Source organism: Siniperca chuatsi, linkage group LG10, assembly GCF_020085105.1.
Source record: "Siniperca chuatsi isolate FFG_IHB_CAS linkage group LG10, ASM2008510v1, whole genome shotgun sequence".
NCBI lineage: Eukaryota > Metazoa > Chordata > Actinopteri > Centrarchiformes > Sinipercidae > Siniperca > Siniperca chuatsi.
Genome location: NC_058051.1, coordinates 27,809,505 through 27,827,210, shown reverse-complemented (window position 1 = coordinate 27,827,210; position 17,706 = coordinate 27,809,505). Strand labels below are relative to the sequence as shown.

Sequence of the window (17,706 nt, the reverse complement as noted above, 5' to 3'; positions counted from 1 at the left end):
TTGCTAAAGAACAGGCAGTTGAAGGATCTTGTAAGAGTACAAAACAAACATGGGGAACTGGCACCAACCACGCAGAAGTACAAGCAACAGAAAAATCACACTATAATCTGTCCCATTCAAAAGACATATGCTAGAAAAACCACACAAAATATATGTAATGTGTTTGTTTTCACATACATTGTCTCTGTGTTCACAACAGGATAAACGCAAACAACCAGTGGGCATTTATTTCAACCACTAATATACTAGTATGCTACACTATTATGTTCAACATTTCTGAAAATAGTGCTTAAGTGATTTATGGACTAATCATTTAGTGAACTGAGAAAATTATATAGATTATATAAAGGCATGTTCTTGAAGTGGTACAGCCTGAAAGATGAGTAAGATTTGTTTACTTTTCTCATATGAATGAATGGTTTGTAGTTTGTTTGGCTAGTGATCAGAATTGGGTAAGCTAATGCATTTGTTATTTTTCACATAATGTATATATATTTTTATTTATTTATTTATTTATTTTTTAAGTCAACAGATTCTAGGGCTGTACCTGAATCAAAATTTTCCAAGTTGACTTTGAGTCACCAGTGTTGGTGGGGTGCTGATGTTTTTCTTCAATACACCTCACCTACAGTTATGAGAAATATATTATTCATGGCCTCCACCCAGTTACAGTACAGCTCACTCGGCCCAAACTAAACTCCTATGAGTCTGTTTAACCTGCAACACTCACTGTGCGGCCTGGTCATACTTCAGTTATAAAATTCCTAGCGCACCACAGAGCGTCTCTCCTTCAGGGCTGCTGACAGCTCTATCAGCCAAAGAGTCACCCACACTGGACGGCAGTAGAGGAGGTTGTACCAGCGTCTGGTTTAAAAGTAGTTTAGCCAATTTTGCTAACATTCACCACCGGAGCAAAGAGCATCAGAGCAGCGAACAGAAACAAGTTGCGCTGCCCTGTATTTCCATCCCCCTTCTGTTCCCATTACAGTTAGTCATCACAGACTCTGTTTGTAAAAGTCATGCTGTTATCCTGCGTTGCTCTGTGTGAAATGACTCAGCTTCAAAAAAAGAGCAACGATTCAACAAGATGAGATTCAACTCAGGGGTTTCTTGACCGATGATTCGAATCGCTGACGTTTAGGGGGCAGATGATTAAAATAATTACTTGCAGTCCTACTTGGAACTGTATCTAACCATCAGCCAGCTCACATTGGCAACTGAAAACTAGTATGGTAATGTAGCTGCTTAGTGGTGTGAACAACACACTCACATACTCCAAATACTTGCAATCTTTCTGCTAAGCTAGGCTAGACATTGCACAGAACAGTTATCTCTGTTCTGAATGCACATAACTCAAACGTTCCCAAAATGTTGGAGTATTCTTTTAACCTTGAGAAAAACAATAACTTTTTCTACTTCTTACCGTGCCGCTCACTCTGATGTCGTAAAGCCGTCCCCAGTCATCTTCATGGCTGTCCACCATCATCATACTATCATCTTCCTCCAGGAACCACTCAGCCCTCAGGTCAACCTTCACCTCCTCCCCCATAGAGTGCATCCCTACGGCGGGGAACAGCCCCTCTGCCGACACAGGAACCTCCACTGAACCAACCTGCATAGGAGAGGGATGTAAAGAAACAATGGGTGAAGAAACAGAGACAACATTATACATACAGACAGGTCTGCTAGTGCAGAACTAGTGCTAGTGAATGTTTGAAATAAAGCATTACAGAAAGTCATTCACATTATATACACCTACCTCTTTGCCATTTTTGGTGAAAAAGACTTTTGTAAAACCTGCTTCAATATTTTCTGAGTGTATTCCACAGCCAATGCGGTCACCACGAGCACACTTTGGTCCAAATTGCTGTCCCACAGGGTTGCCATTGTATAACCTAGGAAGAATGAAGAGATAAAAATATTCATAACATAAATGTTAGCAAGTTACTGCTATAAAAATAACCATTCACTAAAAATGATGTGCTACTGAAGTGACAGAGTGATTCCCACCTCTCTAAGTAACTCAAAAGCCATATTTGATTGACCCTAAAGTTTTCGATACCAGGAGGGTGACATAGAAGTCATTTATCAAGCAAAAATGTTAAACACTCATTGGTTCCAGCTCCGCAATTATTAGGATTTGCTGCTTTCTTTGGGTTTTGAACTATTGGTCAAACAAAATAAGCTATTTGAAGATGTAACCTTGAGCTCTGAGAAACTGTAATATGCATTTTTCGCTATTTTCTACTACTATAAATGTATAATGAATTATATAAATAATAAATTATAAAAAAAACAAACAAATTAATTGATAATGAAAATAATCATTAGTTGACGCCCTACAAACAATAATTAGGCGTGAAAGGTCATTACACCAAATATTCTATTTCTGTGACCAGCAAGTTTTATAAAAAGAAAAAGTAAGAGCGCTAAGGAGAATGATACAGGGAATTACTGTTATGTGCAGTTATGTGTGGATGCAGCATCAACAGGCCACAATCCATTTTCTCAAACCATGCAAGAAACCAGTGCTGTACTGTAGAGTATAGATGACTGTGGTTTGACTTACTTGCCGTTGTCAGCGTGGTAAGCTACAGAGTATGGCAGCCAGCCAGGCTGGTGGTCCAGCCTGTAGAATTTAGGCACCAGGCCTACAGCAATGGTCCCCCTCACCCCCATGTCCACTATTGTCACCTACACACACACACACACACACCACTGTAATTACAACTGTGGCACCAATTAGCCACTGTATTTTGACCGACTGCCACACTTTAGGGCCTTTATAGTTTTTACTCACTTATGTAGGCTACAAGTTTTTTTGTTGTTTTTTTAAAAAGACAGATCCAAAAATCAAAACACAAGTCTTATACTGTATTGTGAGAAACTTCACTGAGTCGCACCTTCAATGAAAGACTTGACACAGGAAAAGAAGCCCCCTAGTAAATCTCCAGAGTCTGACTCCCTGCACGGGTATACGGCTGTCCAGAACAGAGATATGCTGGCAACTATTAACTGGCTGCTTATTTTACTGTTCATTTTATTGCTTTTGTGTATTTTATTTCTTTATATCTCGTCATTCACTGCAGTATTTTATTTCTTTTGTTGTGAAGCACTTTGTACTTTGTTTTGATAAGTGCTCTATAAATAAAGTTTTATTATTATTTATTTTATTATTAACAGCCAAAAGAAATCAGAACATGTACGAAAACATGCGTGCATACAATCTAAGAGACACAGACTGTAATTTCCGGTCAACTGTCTTGAGTTTGAAACAACCAATCTGCTTTTGTTTTTGGTGTTTTTAGTGTATTTGATGTCCATAAAAGCCGCAGTATACAGTTCACTGTTCAGTTTGTTAGGTTTAATTAAATACAAGACAATAATAGTGTTGAGTAATTTTACTACTATTTAGCACTAATAGTAGCATTCCAGGAAAGTTTAAGGAGTATAGTGATAATACCGTTTACCGTGATATTTCTGGCCACAATAATCACAGCGTGAAAATGTTACTGCACATCCCTGGTCCAGAGCCCCGGTGGCAGCATGGGAAAACCTCCTCCCACCTCCTCCACCTCCTCCCCTCAGACATAACGCCAGCCTGCTAGCTAAGCCCAATCAAAGCAAAATGACACACACTACCAAGCAGAATTAGGTGAAAGGTAATGGAGAAAAGCACAGGAGAATAGCCCCATCCGGTGTGATTCTGCATTTGTTCCTTTCCTCCAAGTCATTTCTCACCCCTCAAAATGTTCTTCCTCTGCATCATTCCTTGCATGTCTTTTCCCCCCCTCCCCACTTATCTGCCTCCCTCATTCTCTACCTCCCTCTTCAGCCCAGACCCCCAAATCACTGCTCCTGCATGACGGCTATCTGCACGTGTGAAACCATGTGTGCTTCTTGGGTTTACCTGACTAAAAATTCCGGGCCTGATTCCTCACCAGTCAGGCACTTTAAGGATTTGTGTCTGTATGATATAAATAAAAGTTCCAAAAAACAAGCGAGATGACATGTGAGATTAAGAAAGAGCAGGAATGTGTTCGCTGATGAGCCGTTACGTTATGTTGATATGAATTTTTGTAAAAAAATCTATTAAAACAAGTGGAATGCTGCAGATGTTCAGCTGGGCTTGAAGAGGACAGATGGCAAAAACTGGAGAAAGTGCAGCAGCAGTGACAGAGGTGAAATGGATTCCTTGTGAAAGCAGAACGAGGAGAAACACGTGGATAGCAGTGACGCATACGTCAACAGAGGCCTGACCTTTATGAGAATAAACGTTCCCAAATTTTCGAGATATCTAGGAAACTGACAGCATGTGCGTCACAGAGTGGAGAATAATGTAGCGTAAAACTTTAGGTAATGACCACACTAAAATCCACTTCTTGTTGTCAGAGAGATGTAACAGGCTCCAAATGTCATTCCCTTTTGAATATAAACGTTGTTATCTTTAAGATTTTCTTGCTAGGGAGGAACGAGATGGATAAGGACATTTAAAAGAAATGTCACATCTGGCACAAATCTGGGACACCTCACAGCTACGATAAATAACGTCAAAGCACATTGTCAGCCCGTTTCAGATCTTAGTGAAGCAGATCTGAAATGTTTCAACATATGTCCAAAGTGGTGCTTCTCATCTCAAGATGAAAAAAATCTGAAGAGAATAGCGGAAGAAGTAAATCATTTACAAGAGAGCTTGCTGTGGCTACAGGACTCTGATGCGGCATGGTCCTGTCTGGCTCTATTTGCAGCTCAGCACAATGACGTAGGTTCACAGGATAACGTATAGCCTAATGTTTCCTCCTGAAGCCTAAAAACCCAGACAAAGAAGTATGCCTGCCTCACCTGCTGTCTCTAAACCACACGTCACAAGGCCTGCTCTGACGTGCAGCATCCACAAACGAGCTGCCTCATAAATAACACACTGCAGCCCTCTGCACCTAATTTATGACTGAACTCTTGCAATTTTCCTGAGCTAAATCACCAGGATACTTTTTCCTCATACTTTTCTGTATGTATGAGAACTATTAGAACGGTCTTATATACAGGGGCACCTCAGATTTGCTAAAATAATGTCAAAAAGTTTCTCCTGCTGCCAGTCTGCCTGACTGTTTGCTGAAAAACACTGTGTGTTAGACTAATCTTTTTGCTCAAAGATACCACCTAACCCACACCCTATCCCTCATTCCAAAGCAGCTAGGACATTTTTGAGGTAGTGGTTTTGCACTGGTGAACTGGGACTGTAGGGGGGCACTCAAAATTTAATATGAAGTTGAGAAAATTGTCAGCAATGGGATTCCAGGGGATAAAATTGCTGGCCGGATGGTAAAGCAATCTTGGGCACACACAGGGACGATGGTATGTGGTAAAGCCTATCATATTGTAATAACCCCCCCCAACATTTCAAAATGAACGATTGTGCAAAGGAACAACAGTCTACTTATTTTCTAATGATTACCATATATCCAAAAATGAAAAAGAATAGGTAGTCTATAAACAAAAAGTGGGTGACAACAACACAGTTAGAGATAGCAGTTGGTGGCAATTAGAGCTGCACAATTAAGCGAAATATTATCGAAATTACAATACGGCCAAGTGCAATATCGCAGAAGCTGCAATTTTTTTGATAAAGATAAAATGTGTGACAAAACAGCATTATAATTAAGTACTGTAGTGCTGCAGAGACACCCTGGACTACAAATCTTGTTCTCCAGATGTAAGAAAACATGTTTGTTGTTTGGTACAGACCCCAACAGATGTCACATCATCATGATTGAAATAGTTTTTTTCAGTGAAAATAAAAATTGGGATGCAAAAATTATCATCCTCACTAATAGTGAATCATATCGCAATCGTAGTATCTGTCTAAATAATCGCAATATGATTTTTTTTTCCTTTCTTTTAAATCGTGTAGTCCTAGTGGCGATCATGTCAACTAATAATGCACAATAAAAAAAATCTTGGAGCGTTAACGGTCAGGTCTTGCAACTCAGTTACAACAACGTCAGATGCGGACTTACTGCATCACTATCACTTGTGCCTTACCTCAAAGTAGCAATTTCCCTTTGATAAAGGATGGCCAGCCACATAGCAACCCACCTCTTCAGAGTTCCCTTGGTAACTAAAGAGAAGAAATTACAGGTTAACAATAGGTGTCTTCTAATAGGTCAGACTGCTGTGTGCACAATCAGAAACACATATCGAAGAGCAACCTCATCTTTTGATCGAAGGACTGTCAAGACATCATCAGTATAATCACATGCACCAACATGTGCAACAGAAATGAGACGTAAATATGTACCCATTATTAACAATTATTAGACAATGATTGCTGATTTAGTACAACTGTTTAGCCAGATGATTAGAGGGAGATATATCTAATTACATGCACATGATTATTGGCTGTTACTGTTTTATAAGATATGATGTTCACCAGCTTTATATAAGAAGGGAAGGGATGTTTTGTTAAGGAAGGGAAAACTGGAGATGTGCAGGGACAAACAGATTTTCCTGAGAACCACTGGACCTTCTAAAGCTTTGTAAAGGTAGTGTGTTGAATGTTTTACACAGTATTAAAAAAATGAAAAAATGAAAAAAATGCTAATCTTTAAAATAAGGAATCACATTCACCATTTATTACTATAGAACAAAACTACATGCTAGGTTTGGGCCGCTAAGGTTTACAGTCAAACAAAAACTTTTCTCATTAGGGATAGCATAGCATTTGCTGACCTAGAAACAAGCCTCCATTGACAATTAATTAAAAATGTTTTTTAATCCAAGGTTTTGAGGTAAGCAATAGACCTGTTTGGGTTTATTAATGTGGAAGGCAAAACAAATACTATACATACTATGCCCCTTAAGCTGTCTGTCTTCCATCTTCTACCTGTGTTGTGAGGCAGTGATATTAACCCTCACCCTTTCCCCAAATACAAACATTAAAAGGTTTTGAGAAAACAGAGACAGAATAAAATTAAACGGTACAAACTAGTATGTTCTTCTCATAGGCCAAAGATCTCCTATTTTGAATTTGGGAAAAAGAGGGCACCTGTGCATCCCTACTGTGGGTCAACATGTTGATGATAATAGCAGCATGCTAAACCTTCAGGATTTTCTTTACAGCAATGGCTTCTTTCTAAAATCGAAAATGCATATTTTTTCTCTTACCTGTAGTGCTATTTATCCATCTAGATTGTTTTGGTGTGAGTTGCCGAGTTTTGGAGATATGGGCTGTAGAGATGTCTGCCTTTCTTGAATAGGAACAATTCTCTTTCTACCGATAATTCCTACATGAAACTGCTCACAACAAATATGTGGATTATCTTGAGTAACCAGGTCACGATTTCTGGAAAGAGACATTGCTGTTGAGTTTTTCAAATGTTTTTTTTTTTTTTTGGCACTTTGAGCATCACAAGCCGAGCGCCATATAGTTCCGTTATATTCAAAACGGCAGACATCTTTACGGCCAATATCTCCAAAACTCTGCAACTCACACCAAAACAATTTAGATGGATAATTTGGGGTGAACTGTCCCTTTAAATGAATAAAGGCACATGGCCCATAAGAATGATAATAAAATAAGAAAACTTTCCACCCAATATCTTGCTAAGCAAACCAACATAACAGTGAAAATATTTTAAAATATGTAATAAACCCACTATAGCACGCACACGTTTTGCAAGTCTTTTTTTAAAAAGCCCCTCCAATGAGTAGGCAGAGAAATCAACACAATACAAACAGAAGCATTTTTTGAGATAAACTACTCCGTTTCACCCAATCACACAAAGCCACATAATCACTTCAGTTCAATCTCCACTTCAATTGAGGCAAATTCAATTACAGGCTGACCTGAGTCTGTCTCCGTCCTTCTGCAACCTCATATATCGTTCCTGTGCTGGGCGCCCATCCCCAATATCTCTGATTCGACGCCTCAGATTCAGGAGGCATCTGTGGTGTAGTACGTTGATGTCATCCATCTGAATGGACAAAAATGGGAAAGTGTTAAAAATTTGCACTTTACCATAAGTTCAGCAGGCTGTGCAATGTTTGCTGTCCTGGCTGTTTGTTGCCTGAGAGAAAGAATTAAAAAAATAAATAAATAAATAAAAATAAATAAAACCACAGGTCTGATACTATGTACCAACCACCCAGCTCATCTCATGCATGTGCTCCTGATTGTTCGATACAATAGTTGCTTGAAAGTTTCTGATAAGCGCATACTCTCATACATTCTCTCCATAAGGGCTTTCATTTCTTGTCAGATCAAGATGTGGCCACGATGACGGCACTGAGGCAGGTTCAAAATACCAACAGTTGGCCGCATTGTAATTTTATTGTTTTCACATTTATAATGATTAAGAAATGTTTGATATTGATGTTTTAATCCTGTGTTTTTTTTCTCAGCAGGTAAGATTACAGAAAATTCACTGTTTATCATGGACAGTTGGACACTGACTGCTCTTGTAGTTAAGTTCCCAGCTCACTTCATAGTTTGAAGGCGCTTCATAGTTTGAAGTGCCATAAAGCCGAGACACTCAGACTATGACAAATGTGTCAGCATATTTTAGATTAACAAAAAACAAGGACACAGAAGACTTCAACAACAGGAAAGCCATTTTAAGCTGATAAATTCAGCCTTTAAATACTGCAGTGTCACAACAAACCTTGAAACTCATTTCATAAGACACCACACAGAGGCCCTACAGTCAGCTCCAGAACTGGTGCATCTATGTCTATGTGTCTGTTGAAACTTCTAACATGATTATATTTGTTTACTGAATTTATGAAATGGGCTTTTGGTAAAGCAAATCACTGATACTTTTAGGGCTGCGACTAACTTATTTTCTCAATTAAGGGATTAATTGTTTGGTCTATAAAATGTCAGAAAAGAGTGAAAAATGCTGCCATCACTGTTTCCTAAAGCCCACAGTGCATCATCAAATTGCATACTTTGTGCATCCAACAGCCCAAAACCTTATTATATTCAGTTTACTATCACATAAGGCAAAGAACAGCAGCAAATCCTCACAAATGAGAAGCTGAAACTAGGGAAAGTTTGGCATTTGGCGTGAAAAATAACTATCGATTCTCAAAATAGTTGCAGATAATTTTTTCATCAATTGACTGATCGATTAAATCAACTGTTTCTGCTCTAGATACATTATTTGAAAGGCATAATGTTCAGTTTACATAATTAAGTATGTGCAAGTTCATATGTGAATGAATCTGGTATACAACTGATATACAAACACAGTCTATTAGTATTACTACCTCTATAAACTTAATACAATGATAAAATAACAAGTTTTTACAATGCATGTTCCTGTGCCTGTTGCTGTTATGAAGACATACAATGAACATACGACAAAGCTTACTCATATACTGTATTTGTCGTTTTTTCCCCACCAGCTTACTTCACACAGCCTCATTTTCACACTTTCCATATATGTGAATAATATATAGTGTATGTATGAGCTTTCATATTTCCATCTCTCTTTAGAGGTTTACTGTTCTTTTGCACACCACCATTACTCCCATTTGTCATTCATAAAAGGTTTGATAATGAACTTGGATAACAATAACAGCTCTGCATGCTTATATAACGCCCATGTGACGTTATTCTTTGCTGTATTTCCTTGATGCAACGAGGGGATGATAAAACATGTATTTGCAAGACAACCCCAGAGCACACTCTCTCTCTCTCTCTCTCTCTCACACACACACACACACACACACACACACACACACACACACACACACACACTGATGAGGCTGTCGTAATGAAAGTCTAAGCATTGACTGGAATGACCGTATTCGGTTGCTTTTGGTTTGGGATGTCGTTCAGTGACGTGTGTCGTGAGGGCATAACGTAGCAAACACGTCAAACTTCCACATCGTGTCCCATTTTTTTTCCTTAAAACCTCATTCAGATATTTTTACAATGGTTGCAAGGAATAAATCAGTCCAACATTAAAACAGAAAATGTGAAACTGTCGTAACGAGTAAAAGTGGGCGTGCCAATGTTTACATCTAACGCTCTCTAGGTTTGCCAGCTAGCAACTAATAACAGTGCTAACGACAAAGCTAATTTAAGTTAAGCTAGCATGAATGTTCAGACAGTTAACTGCTGCCATTTTAAATGAAAATTGTATATAGCTTAGTGTTCATTAAAAAAAATATTTTAAAAAGGTAAGTATCCATTCGTCAGTTGGTGACGAGGGGTCAATTTAGTCGCAAAGCTAAACATGGGTTAGGTTAGCATCATTAGCGGCTAATGTGATAGCTACTTGAAGCTGAAGTTCGGTGCTTAGCAAGAGGATGACGAGAGGCTGTTCCTGAAAGTGGACAGCAGAACAATGATTTATTATAGGTGTCATTATTGATTAGTCAATCGCTTACCTGTTATCTAGGCGGCTACTAACACAGAAACTCACTTTTGTCCATCAGCTATCCATAGCTCCACTTAAAACTTTAGAAACTAGAGTTCGGCGCTTCCCAGTGACGTCACATCTTCGTTACTGAAATAGCCAATCGCATCGAGTTTTGAGAAATGGTGACAAGCATTCAGCCAATCACATCTGTCGGATTGTGTTTTGTGTGTGTGTGTGTGTGTGTGTGTGTGTGTGTGTGTGTGTGTGCTATTTTGACTTTGGTGCCAATATGCCAAATTTACCCACATTTAAAATGATGAAAATATTAGCTGGATCTCACCATGAAAAAAAAACTCACAACCCACTTTAACCTATTTTGATGTGGTTCTGGGTCTGGTGACATTCTCCCCCCTTCTGTTGACAGTGTGTTTCATGATCCTAAACTGAAATATTACTACCAAAATCTTGAAGTGGTTAGGTGTTACTACTCAACAGGGCAGAGCAGTGTCCCACCACAGGGTTTGTGTGGATTCTGTTGAAAGCAGCAGTGGCAGCAGAGAGACTTTCTGAGCCAGCTGGGATAGACCTGAGCTGGGGAGGCAGAGAGGAGGAAGAAACTGCGTGGCTGGAGGAGGAAAAATGAATAACCCAGGGCAGTGTGGAAAAGAGAGCCCCCGTTGGTCTGGCGTGCGTCTTGGAACATTCTCCTGATATGTGGAAACAGACTAATGCTGTAGCTCGCGAGCTGATGGGAACACAAGACGGCAGGTGATTTCTGCCCTCCGTGCCAAGATTAATCAGAACAACAGGCTGCTGATGGCAAAGCAGTTTTTGGCCTCATGTCACCCTGAATTCCAGCAAGTACAGGCCAGTGGGTTTGTCTGTGTGCTCTGTCATGTCTGCACTACTACAGCGGGAGCGAATGACCCAGTGCCAGGTACTGCACACAGCACATTTGGTGTGTGTTTACGCACACAAGCTTATGTTAAAGGTAGCGAGATACCATCACAAGTCAGCATTGTTAGGTCAGTATCCAAATTCTGTTTATATTCTGTGAAATTCTCATTTGCTTTTGTTTTTTTTTTTTTTGGTATCATGTTCATGTTGCATCTGTCCACAGAGATAACACAGGAGACGGTGGGACTCTAGATAAGAGAGGAATTCCTCAACACTCTGCACTGCCGCCAACCTCTACCAAGGATCTTCATATGCACATCCTTGACTTTGCTTTCAGTTTCTCTTTTTATACGTCCTGCATGTGCATATATATTCTTGCAGTGCCATAATGTGCTGTGTGTGATAGTAGAGCATCGTTACTCAGTGGCAAAAGTAGAACAATAACTAAAATACTTGGCTCAAATAGAACTGCTGATGCCTTAAATTTGACTGTGTTATAATATAAGACACTTCTATAGATTATTCAGGTAAAAGTAAAAGTGCCGCCTCACCTAATCACAAAAAGGCTGACATAAAAGTACAGACTTTATAAACTACTCCGAACCGGAGGTTGGAGAGTACTTCACAGGCTACTGAAGTATTTTAACTACAGTAATTGCAATGTTACTTTTTGCATCTGTCTTGAAGAGTGAAAGAATTATGCTTTGTATATTTTAGTATAACAACATCATTTATATACACTAAATAACCTGTATTTATTCATCAGAATACCACACAGACATGACAGTTTTATCATGTCAGGAATGGCAGGAACAAGTGTTGGAAGATGGAAAATCCTAACTGGCCGAGTGGAGCGATGGATTACATTATTAGCAGTTTGGCTCGGGCTGGTCGATGTGCATTCCTGCAAAAGTGAGTCCTCCCCCTAATTATCCGGATGATTACTCTTCCAATTCAAACAACTGGTGAGCAATAGCCATCGCTGCCCTCACACTTCAACATGTGATTTGGTCCATGAAGTCAGTTAGTATCTGATAGCTGCTGAAATGTAATTTAGAAGTTGCTTATTAAAGACTGGATTAGCCTTCTTATAGCGGCGATGCATCACATATCTGAGTCAGCAGTGATTTGATTATGCTGAGGCACAGTTTCAGTTAGTGTGTGCTACATAAAGTAATCTCACATCAGTATGTTACACTTCTGTTTGGTAATACACTAACATTTCTGAAGTACATTCAGGAGATCACCGACTTTGCATACAACTCATTAATTCAACATTCTCTAAACTTTGATGTGTGCTATGTGTTTCTGTAATTTGACAAAAAGACGGAGTATCTCAGGTGTAGAACTCATGTTTGTACAGGAAATATTCTCTGTCATAACCTTATACAGAATACATTCAGGAGAAATCACACAGCTGTGTTTATTGTAGCAAATGGCATTGCAGTGGCGAGGCTGATGGAGGCGCATATACATTTGTATTTGTTACCATGGCAAATGTTGTTCCAGAAAGGTCTCTGACATTGGAAAGAAAGTGAAATAGCTGAACATGACTACTACTCTTTATGCATTTGTAATGTTGAGCACAAGTGTAAGGACAAGGGCTAGATGTATGTGTTAGTATATAACAGGAAAGGGTGGGGAGATTTTGATAATTTCTGAAAGGAACATAATCCACCCCCCACTTGCTCTCTCCCTCCCTGCCACCTCCTCTCTCTCTCTCTCTCTCTCTCTCTCTCTGAGTCCCAGCCCCTGAAGGTGTCATAACTGTGCTCTCTCTCTCTTTCTCTCTCTCACTCACTCACTCACTCACTCACTCTCTATCACCGCCTTTCAGATCTTTAAAAGCTGGTGCTTTGCTGTGTCTCTCTCGATCTCCATTTGTCTCCTCTGGCACTGCAGGGGACTCAACCGGCAAAGCACCAAGGAAAGATACTGTATAGAAACGGGAAGAAGACTGAGGAAAGGGGAGAGAAAGGGAGAGAGAGGGAAAAATATACATCCAGAAATAGCATCAGCCACATTTAACTGACAGAGAGTGACAGAGTGGAGAACCTGAGACCTGGACAGAAAATGCCTATCCTTTCTAACTTAACAGCCGTTGTTTTGTTGCTGATTGCACACTGCGGATCATGGACCGGGGCAAACCGCTTGGGCCCCTTCAAGGTCTGTCCCTCCTGCAGGGATCCACTGGGGGCAGGTCGGCCCCCCAGGGACCATAATGTTGCCGGCAGCACGTCAGTGTTGGCCCAGGGAGAGCCCTGTGGTGTGTACACCCTGAGCTGTGCCAAGGGGCTCCGCTGTGTTCCCCCAGCAAGGGAGCACAGCCCCCTCCAGGCTCTGTTGCAGGGAAGGGGCATTTGCGCCAAGCACAGCAGGACTAGTCCCACTGAGAGGCCCCACCCCACAGGTAAGATACTGTATATATACACACACACACGTGCATGAAATCATGTATGTACACTTACATGCCTGCGCCTTCAGATGCACACAGACACATGCATGGACACTGCAGGTGGGCTAGACCTCAGCTGCCACACATAATTGTATTTACAGTGTGTAGCCCGTGTTGCTGTGAATAGCATGTGATGCTGTGTCACTCACCAACAAAAAGAAAGGCCAATTAGTGTGTGACATTTAAGCCTGGATGCATTTTGTGCACCACAGATGAATTTGCAAACCTCTAGCATCCAATACTGCTCAGCAGTGCCTCTGGAGTCACTATGATAAAAATGTAATTTGTCATTACAGTCCTATTGTAAAGGACTGTGATTTGTTAATCAGAAATGATGGCAAATCACAAAACAAGGAGCTTTTTATTTAGTCTTGGGGTGTTGCAACAGTGTATTAGTGAAGATGCATATCCCTGCATTTATATAACTTGCACAGTGTTATATATCTCATCCATTTCAATGAAGGGTGCATGACAATGATCTGTCCTCTCTGTAGAGAATTTAGAATGAATGTGAAACTGTCACAGTGTCACCTAGATCCCAATCAAGCTGCTTTTTATTGCAGTGATCTCCATCTACTGTTCAAACTGAGATATTGCGATTAGCTATAAGGAAAGGAAATATACTGATGGAAATTAGGTCTCTCATTGAATGACCACCCCAGATAGATCTCATCTGAATGACTGCTTTATAATGTCTTGTGCAAAAATATGCAAAAATAGACACCAAAGTTGAAATATTATATATGCAGCATATACTGTAAAATGTGACATTGGATGTGGTTTTGATGTTAATGGCTACGATGTTTTAATGTCACATTCTCATGCCGGTGTGTCATTTCTTCTCAGGTCCCCATCCCTCACACAGTGGTGACATTGAAAGAGTAAGTTTTTGCTCTTATTTTACAGTCTTTAATGATTGAAGCTAATGGATCATCACCTAAATGTTCAAAATTCTGAGATGTATAAAGCATTTTATATAACAAGAGTACATTAATACACATCATATGTGATGGACAACGTTGTATATCCAGCTGCATTGTATTATAGAGAGTTATTTCCATAGATCCTCTGCTGTTTGGAGTGTTGCAGTGGCATGTACACACACTGCCCTGAAGCCATGCATTATGGTGCATGATGTGTGTGCTGCTATGCGGCAGAACTAATTGAGCATGATGTGAATCAGGAAAGTTTCAAGTCGGCCGCTGCCACCACAGATTTTTTTCACTTTGCAAGCGGGGTGATCTGCAGCATTTGAACTAATATGTATGTTACCAACAATAGTCACATAACTGATCAAGATGACACCGTTTAATTTCAAAGTGACACAAAAACACACAGTCACTTCAAACCATTCAGTGACCTGAAAAGCCAAAGCATTGTGTAACAATATGGTTATATAATGTTGTACAATATGTGACATCTGATATATATAAATATACATCATCTCTGCTTCTGGCTCTAATGCTGCATCACTGTAGCTAATCCTTTGTGATTCACATCGACATGTGTTGTGATCAAAGAGGATTTCTGCCAACACAATCACCTGAGGGGAGATAGCAGCCTGCCACTCCCACTCTTTAGATGAAGACAGGTCCTCTATATTTGCCTCTGGTGATGTTTAAAGTCACACTCTGCGTTGCTGTTTTCAGGCACCCTGCCGCAAGCTGCTCAATAGTGTCCTGAGGAGTCTGGAGATGACAATCTTCCAGTCTGACCGTGACATCTATATACCCAACTGTGACACCCGTGGCTTCTACAGGAAAAAGCAGGTAGAGTGTTTCAGTCACCTGAAACATCATGAAACATATTACTGGAACTTTATTGGCTGTTATGTGATGTGAAAATGTGTCTTTGCTGCACTGACTTGGTGTTACTGTATGTATTTCTGCGAGTGTGAGAGCTGCACTCCACTGCAGCTTTCTGTTCGGTGCATCCAGAGATTTGTCTGTGACCACCGGGGCTGAGAATAACTGACACTTCTCTTCTCTGAGCCTCTCAGCTGTGAGCTCAGAGAATCAGTACTGCGCTATGATGACATATCATTTTCTCTCCCTTTCTCTCTCACCACCTTTCCACCACTCTCCCACTCAATCTCCGCCCTCCTTCCCTTTAAAAATCTCCCTCTCTGTCTTTTAATCTCACACAGTGCCGCTCCTCCAAGGGCATGCAGCGTGGCCACTGCTGGTGCGTGGACGAGCTCGGCACGCCCGTGCCCTCACGTGCCAGCGAAGATGGCACTTTACCGTGCGATGAGGAGTGAGGGATGATTCTGTCCTATTGCTCTGAGCCTGGAGGAAGAGGAGAAGTTGGAGGAGGAGGAGGAGGAGGTGGTGGTGGAGGAGCAGGAGCACAGGGAGAGGGGGTGGCTTTAGCATGTGCTAGACACTGCCTGGACAGGAGGTAGCAGGGATAAACCACTTCCTATGGAAAATACACACAAGTTAACGTTCATGTCCTCTCTAGAAGCAAGACACACACACTCTCACAGTCCAGCAGCAGCAACAATAACATCTGCCTGAATGTTCAACAGTTGCAGCAACGTCCTCTGCGTCGTCTGGTGACATGCTGCATGCTCACATTAATGCTCCGTGAACTGCCTCAGTGATCCAAGCGGTATTACTCCGAATGATCTCTATATTCCCTGGCTCTTGTCCTGGCTTTCTGGTAGATTTTTATTTTCCTTTTAACTTTAGGATAGCTGACACTGCCTGTGTTTGTTCTGATCTCAGTGGGCTGAAATACTGTTACGCAGGTGATGTGACACAAATGTTTAAAAAATGTGTCTCCCTCACCGTCCTCTCTCCCTCTCTCCAAAGATACACTGATATCAACATACCTAATTGACAGAATATTTCTTTTCTATTAATTTATTTTTGAGTCTGTATTTCCATCAAGTACTGCTTGAATCTTACAGTATCTTATATATGTGTCAAGTCAGAAAAAATAGTCATACGAATATGATCCTGGATGCTTCTGTTCATTTTATTTGTCAAAATGGTGTTCTGACTGCTTATTAGTTGATTGTTTGTACATATGTTGGAATTTTGTGGTCGACTGTTTGTTCTGAAGTGGCAGACAAAAGCTTACGGCTGTTACCCTTTTCAAAAAGTTGTAAGGCATATTTTTATACACGTCAATATAATATTTTATATATGAATTGTTGGTTTATTTAATGAACTACAGTACAATGCCATGTATTTTTATATTGTCAGCAGTTTTCTTATTTAAAGACAGAGATTATTTTATTTCATGTTAGGGGAGTGTTGTGCTTTAAAGGCACCTTTATGGCAAAACTCATCACATTCATCAGAGCTCTATTCAACTGCTGCACATCTTTATGGTTATATCTCATGTTTTTATTTCCTTTTTATTTATGCTTTGTTTATTTGAAAATTGAGAATGTCCATGTTACTATTATGTTTTATTTTGGCACATCATACTACAAATTCTGATTTCAATAGAGGAAAAAAAATGATCAAATTTGTTACTGTTATAGTATGTCTTTCCCAAGTCCTTGCAAAAGTCATGAAATTGTGTGCTATTAAATTGTGATTAGAATTTATCTATTTCTGAACAATCTTGTGCCAATGTGTGTGCCGTGATGATAGGTCCGTGCACAAAGGACCTGTAAGATTTGCAAATATGAAAATAAAACATAATGATAATAAAAATGGAGAAGAATTAAACATATATTAATATAACAATGGCTGTTGGGTTTGTTTCTTTCATGAAATTCAGTCCCAGTTGTGTTGATAGATTAATCAGAATCGGCTTTATTGCCAAGTAGGTTTACATGTACAAGGAATTTGGTTTGGTATTTTGGTGCAAAACAATAAACATAGTAGAAATGTAAAGAAAGATAAAGCAAGTACTGCAGGTCAAGAATCCTAAAATATAAAATTGACAATAAGATATTAAAGAATATTAAAAAACATAAGACAGTAATAAAGAATATGTACAATAAGACTGTTATTTAAATGACAGTTT

The 17,706-nt window shown here is 39.9% G+C and overlaps 2 protein-coding genes across 3 annotated transcripts in view; one reads left to right on the top strand and one right to left on the bottom strand.

The window, feature by feature from the left end:
* The window catches only part of spryd3 (SPRY domain containing 3), a 53,979-nt gene extending 43,438 nt beyond the window's left edge, over nucleotides 1-10,541 (bottom strand). The window contains exons 1-6 of the mRNA XM_044210073.1: nucleotides 10,396-10,541; nucleotides 7,846-7,973; nucleotides 6,043-6,118; nucleotides 2,570-2,694; nucleotides 1,760-1,895; nucleotides 1,424-1,612 (exon numbers count right to left, since the gene is read on the bottom strand). Coding sequence (XP_044066008.1) covers nucleotides 1,424-1,612; nucleotides 1,760-1,895; nucleotides 2,570-2,694; nucleotides 6,043-6,118; nucleotides 7,846-7,973 — 654 coding nt within the window. The 5' untranslated portion in view covers nucleotides 10,396-10,541. The remainder of the gene's footprint in view (nucleotides 1-1,423; nucleotides 1,613-1,759; nucleotides 1,896-2,569; nucleotides 2,695-6,042; nucleotides 6,119-7,845; nucleotides 7,974-10,395) is intronic.
* Nucleotides 10,542-10,674: 133 nt separating this feature from the next.
* igfbp6b (insulin-like growth factor binding protein 6b) lies at nucleotides 10,675-17,420 on the top strand. 2 transcript variants are annotated; one of them, XM_044210075.1, is made up of 6 exons: nucleotides 10,675-11,304; nucleotides 11,488-12,176; nucleotides 13,167-13,674; nucleotides 14,566-14,600; nucleotides 15,369-15,488; nucleotides 15,866-17,420. In XM_044210075.1, exons 3-6 carry the CDS (start codon nucleotides 13,338-13,340, stop codon nucleotides 15,977-15,979), a joined length of 606 nt encoding a protein of 201 aa, XP_044066010.1. In that variant the 5' UTR covers nucleotides 10,675-11,304; nucleotides 11,488-12,176; nucleotides 13,167-13,337; the 3' UTR covers nucleotides 15,980-17,420. The 2 variants fall into 2 exon arrangements, with proteins under 2 accessions (XP_044066010.1, XP_044066009.1); XM_044210074.1 differs by lacking the exons at nucleotides 10,675-11,304; nucleotides 11,488-12,176 and having other exon boundaries at nucleotides 12,775-13,674.
* The last annotated feature ends 286 nt before the right edge of the window (nucleotides 17,421-17,706 follow it).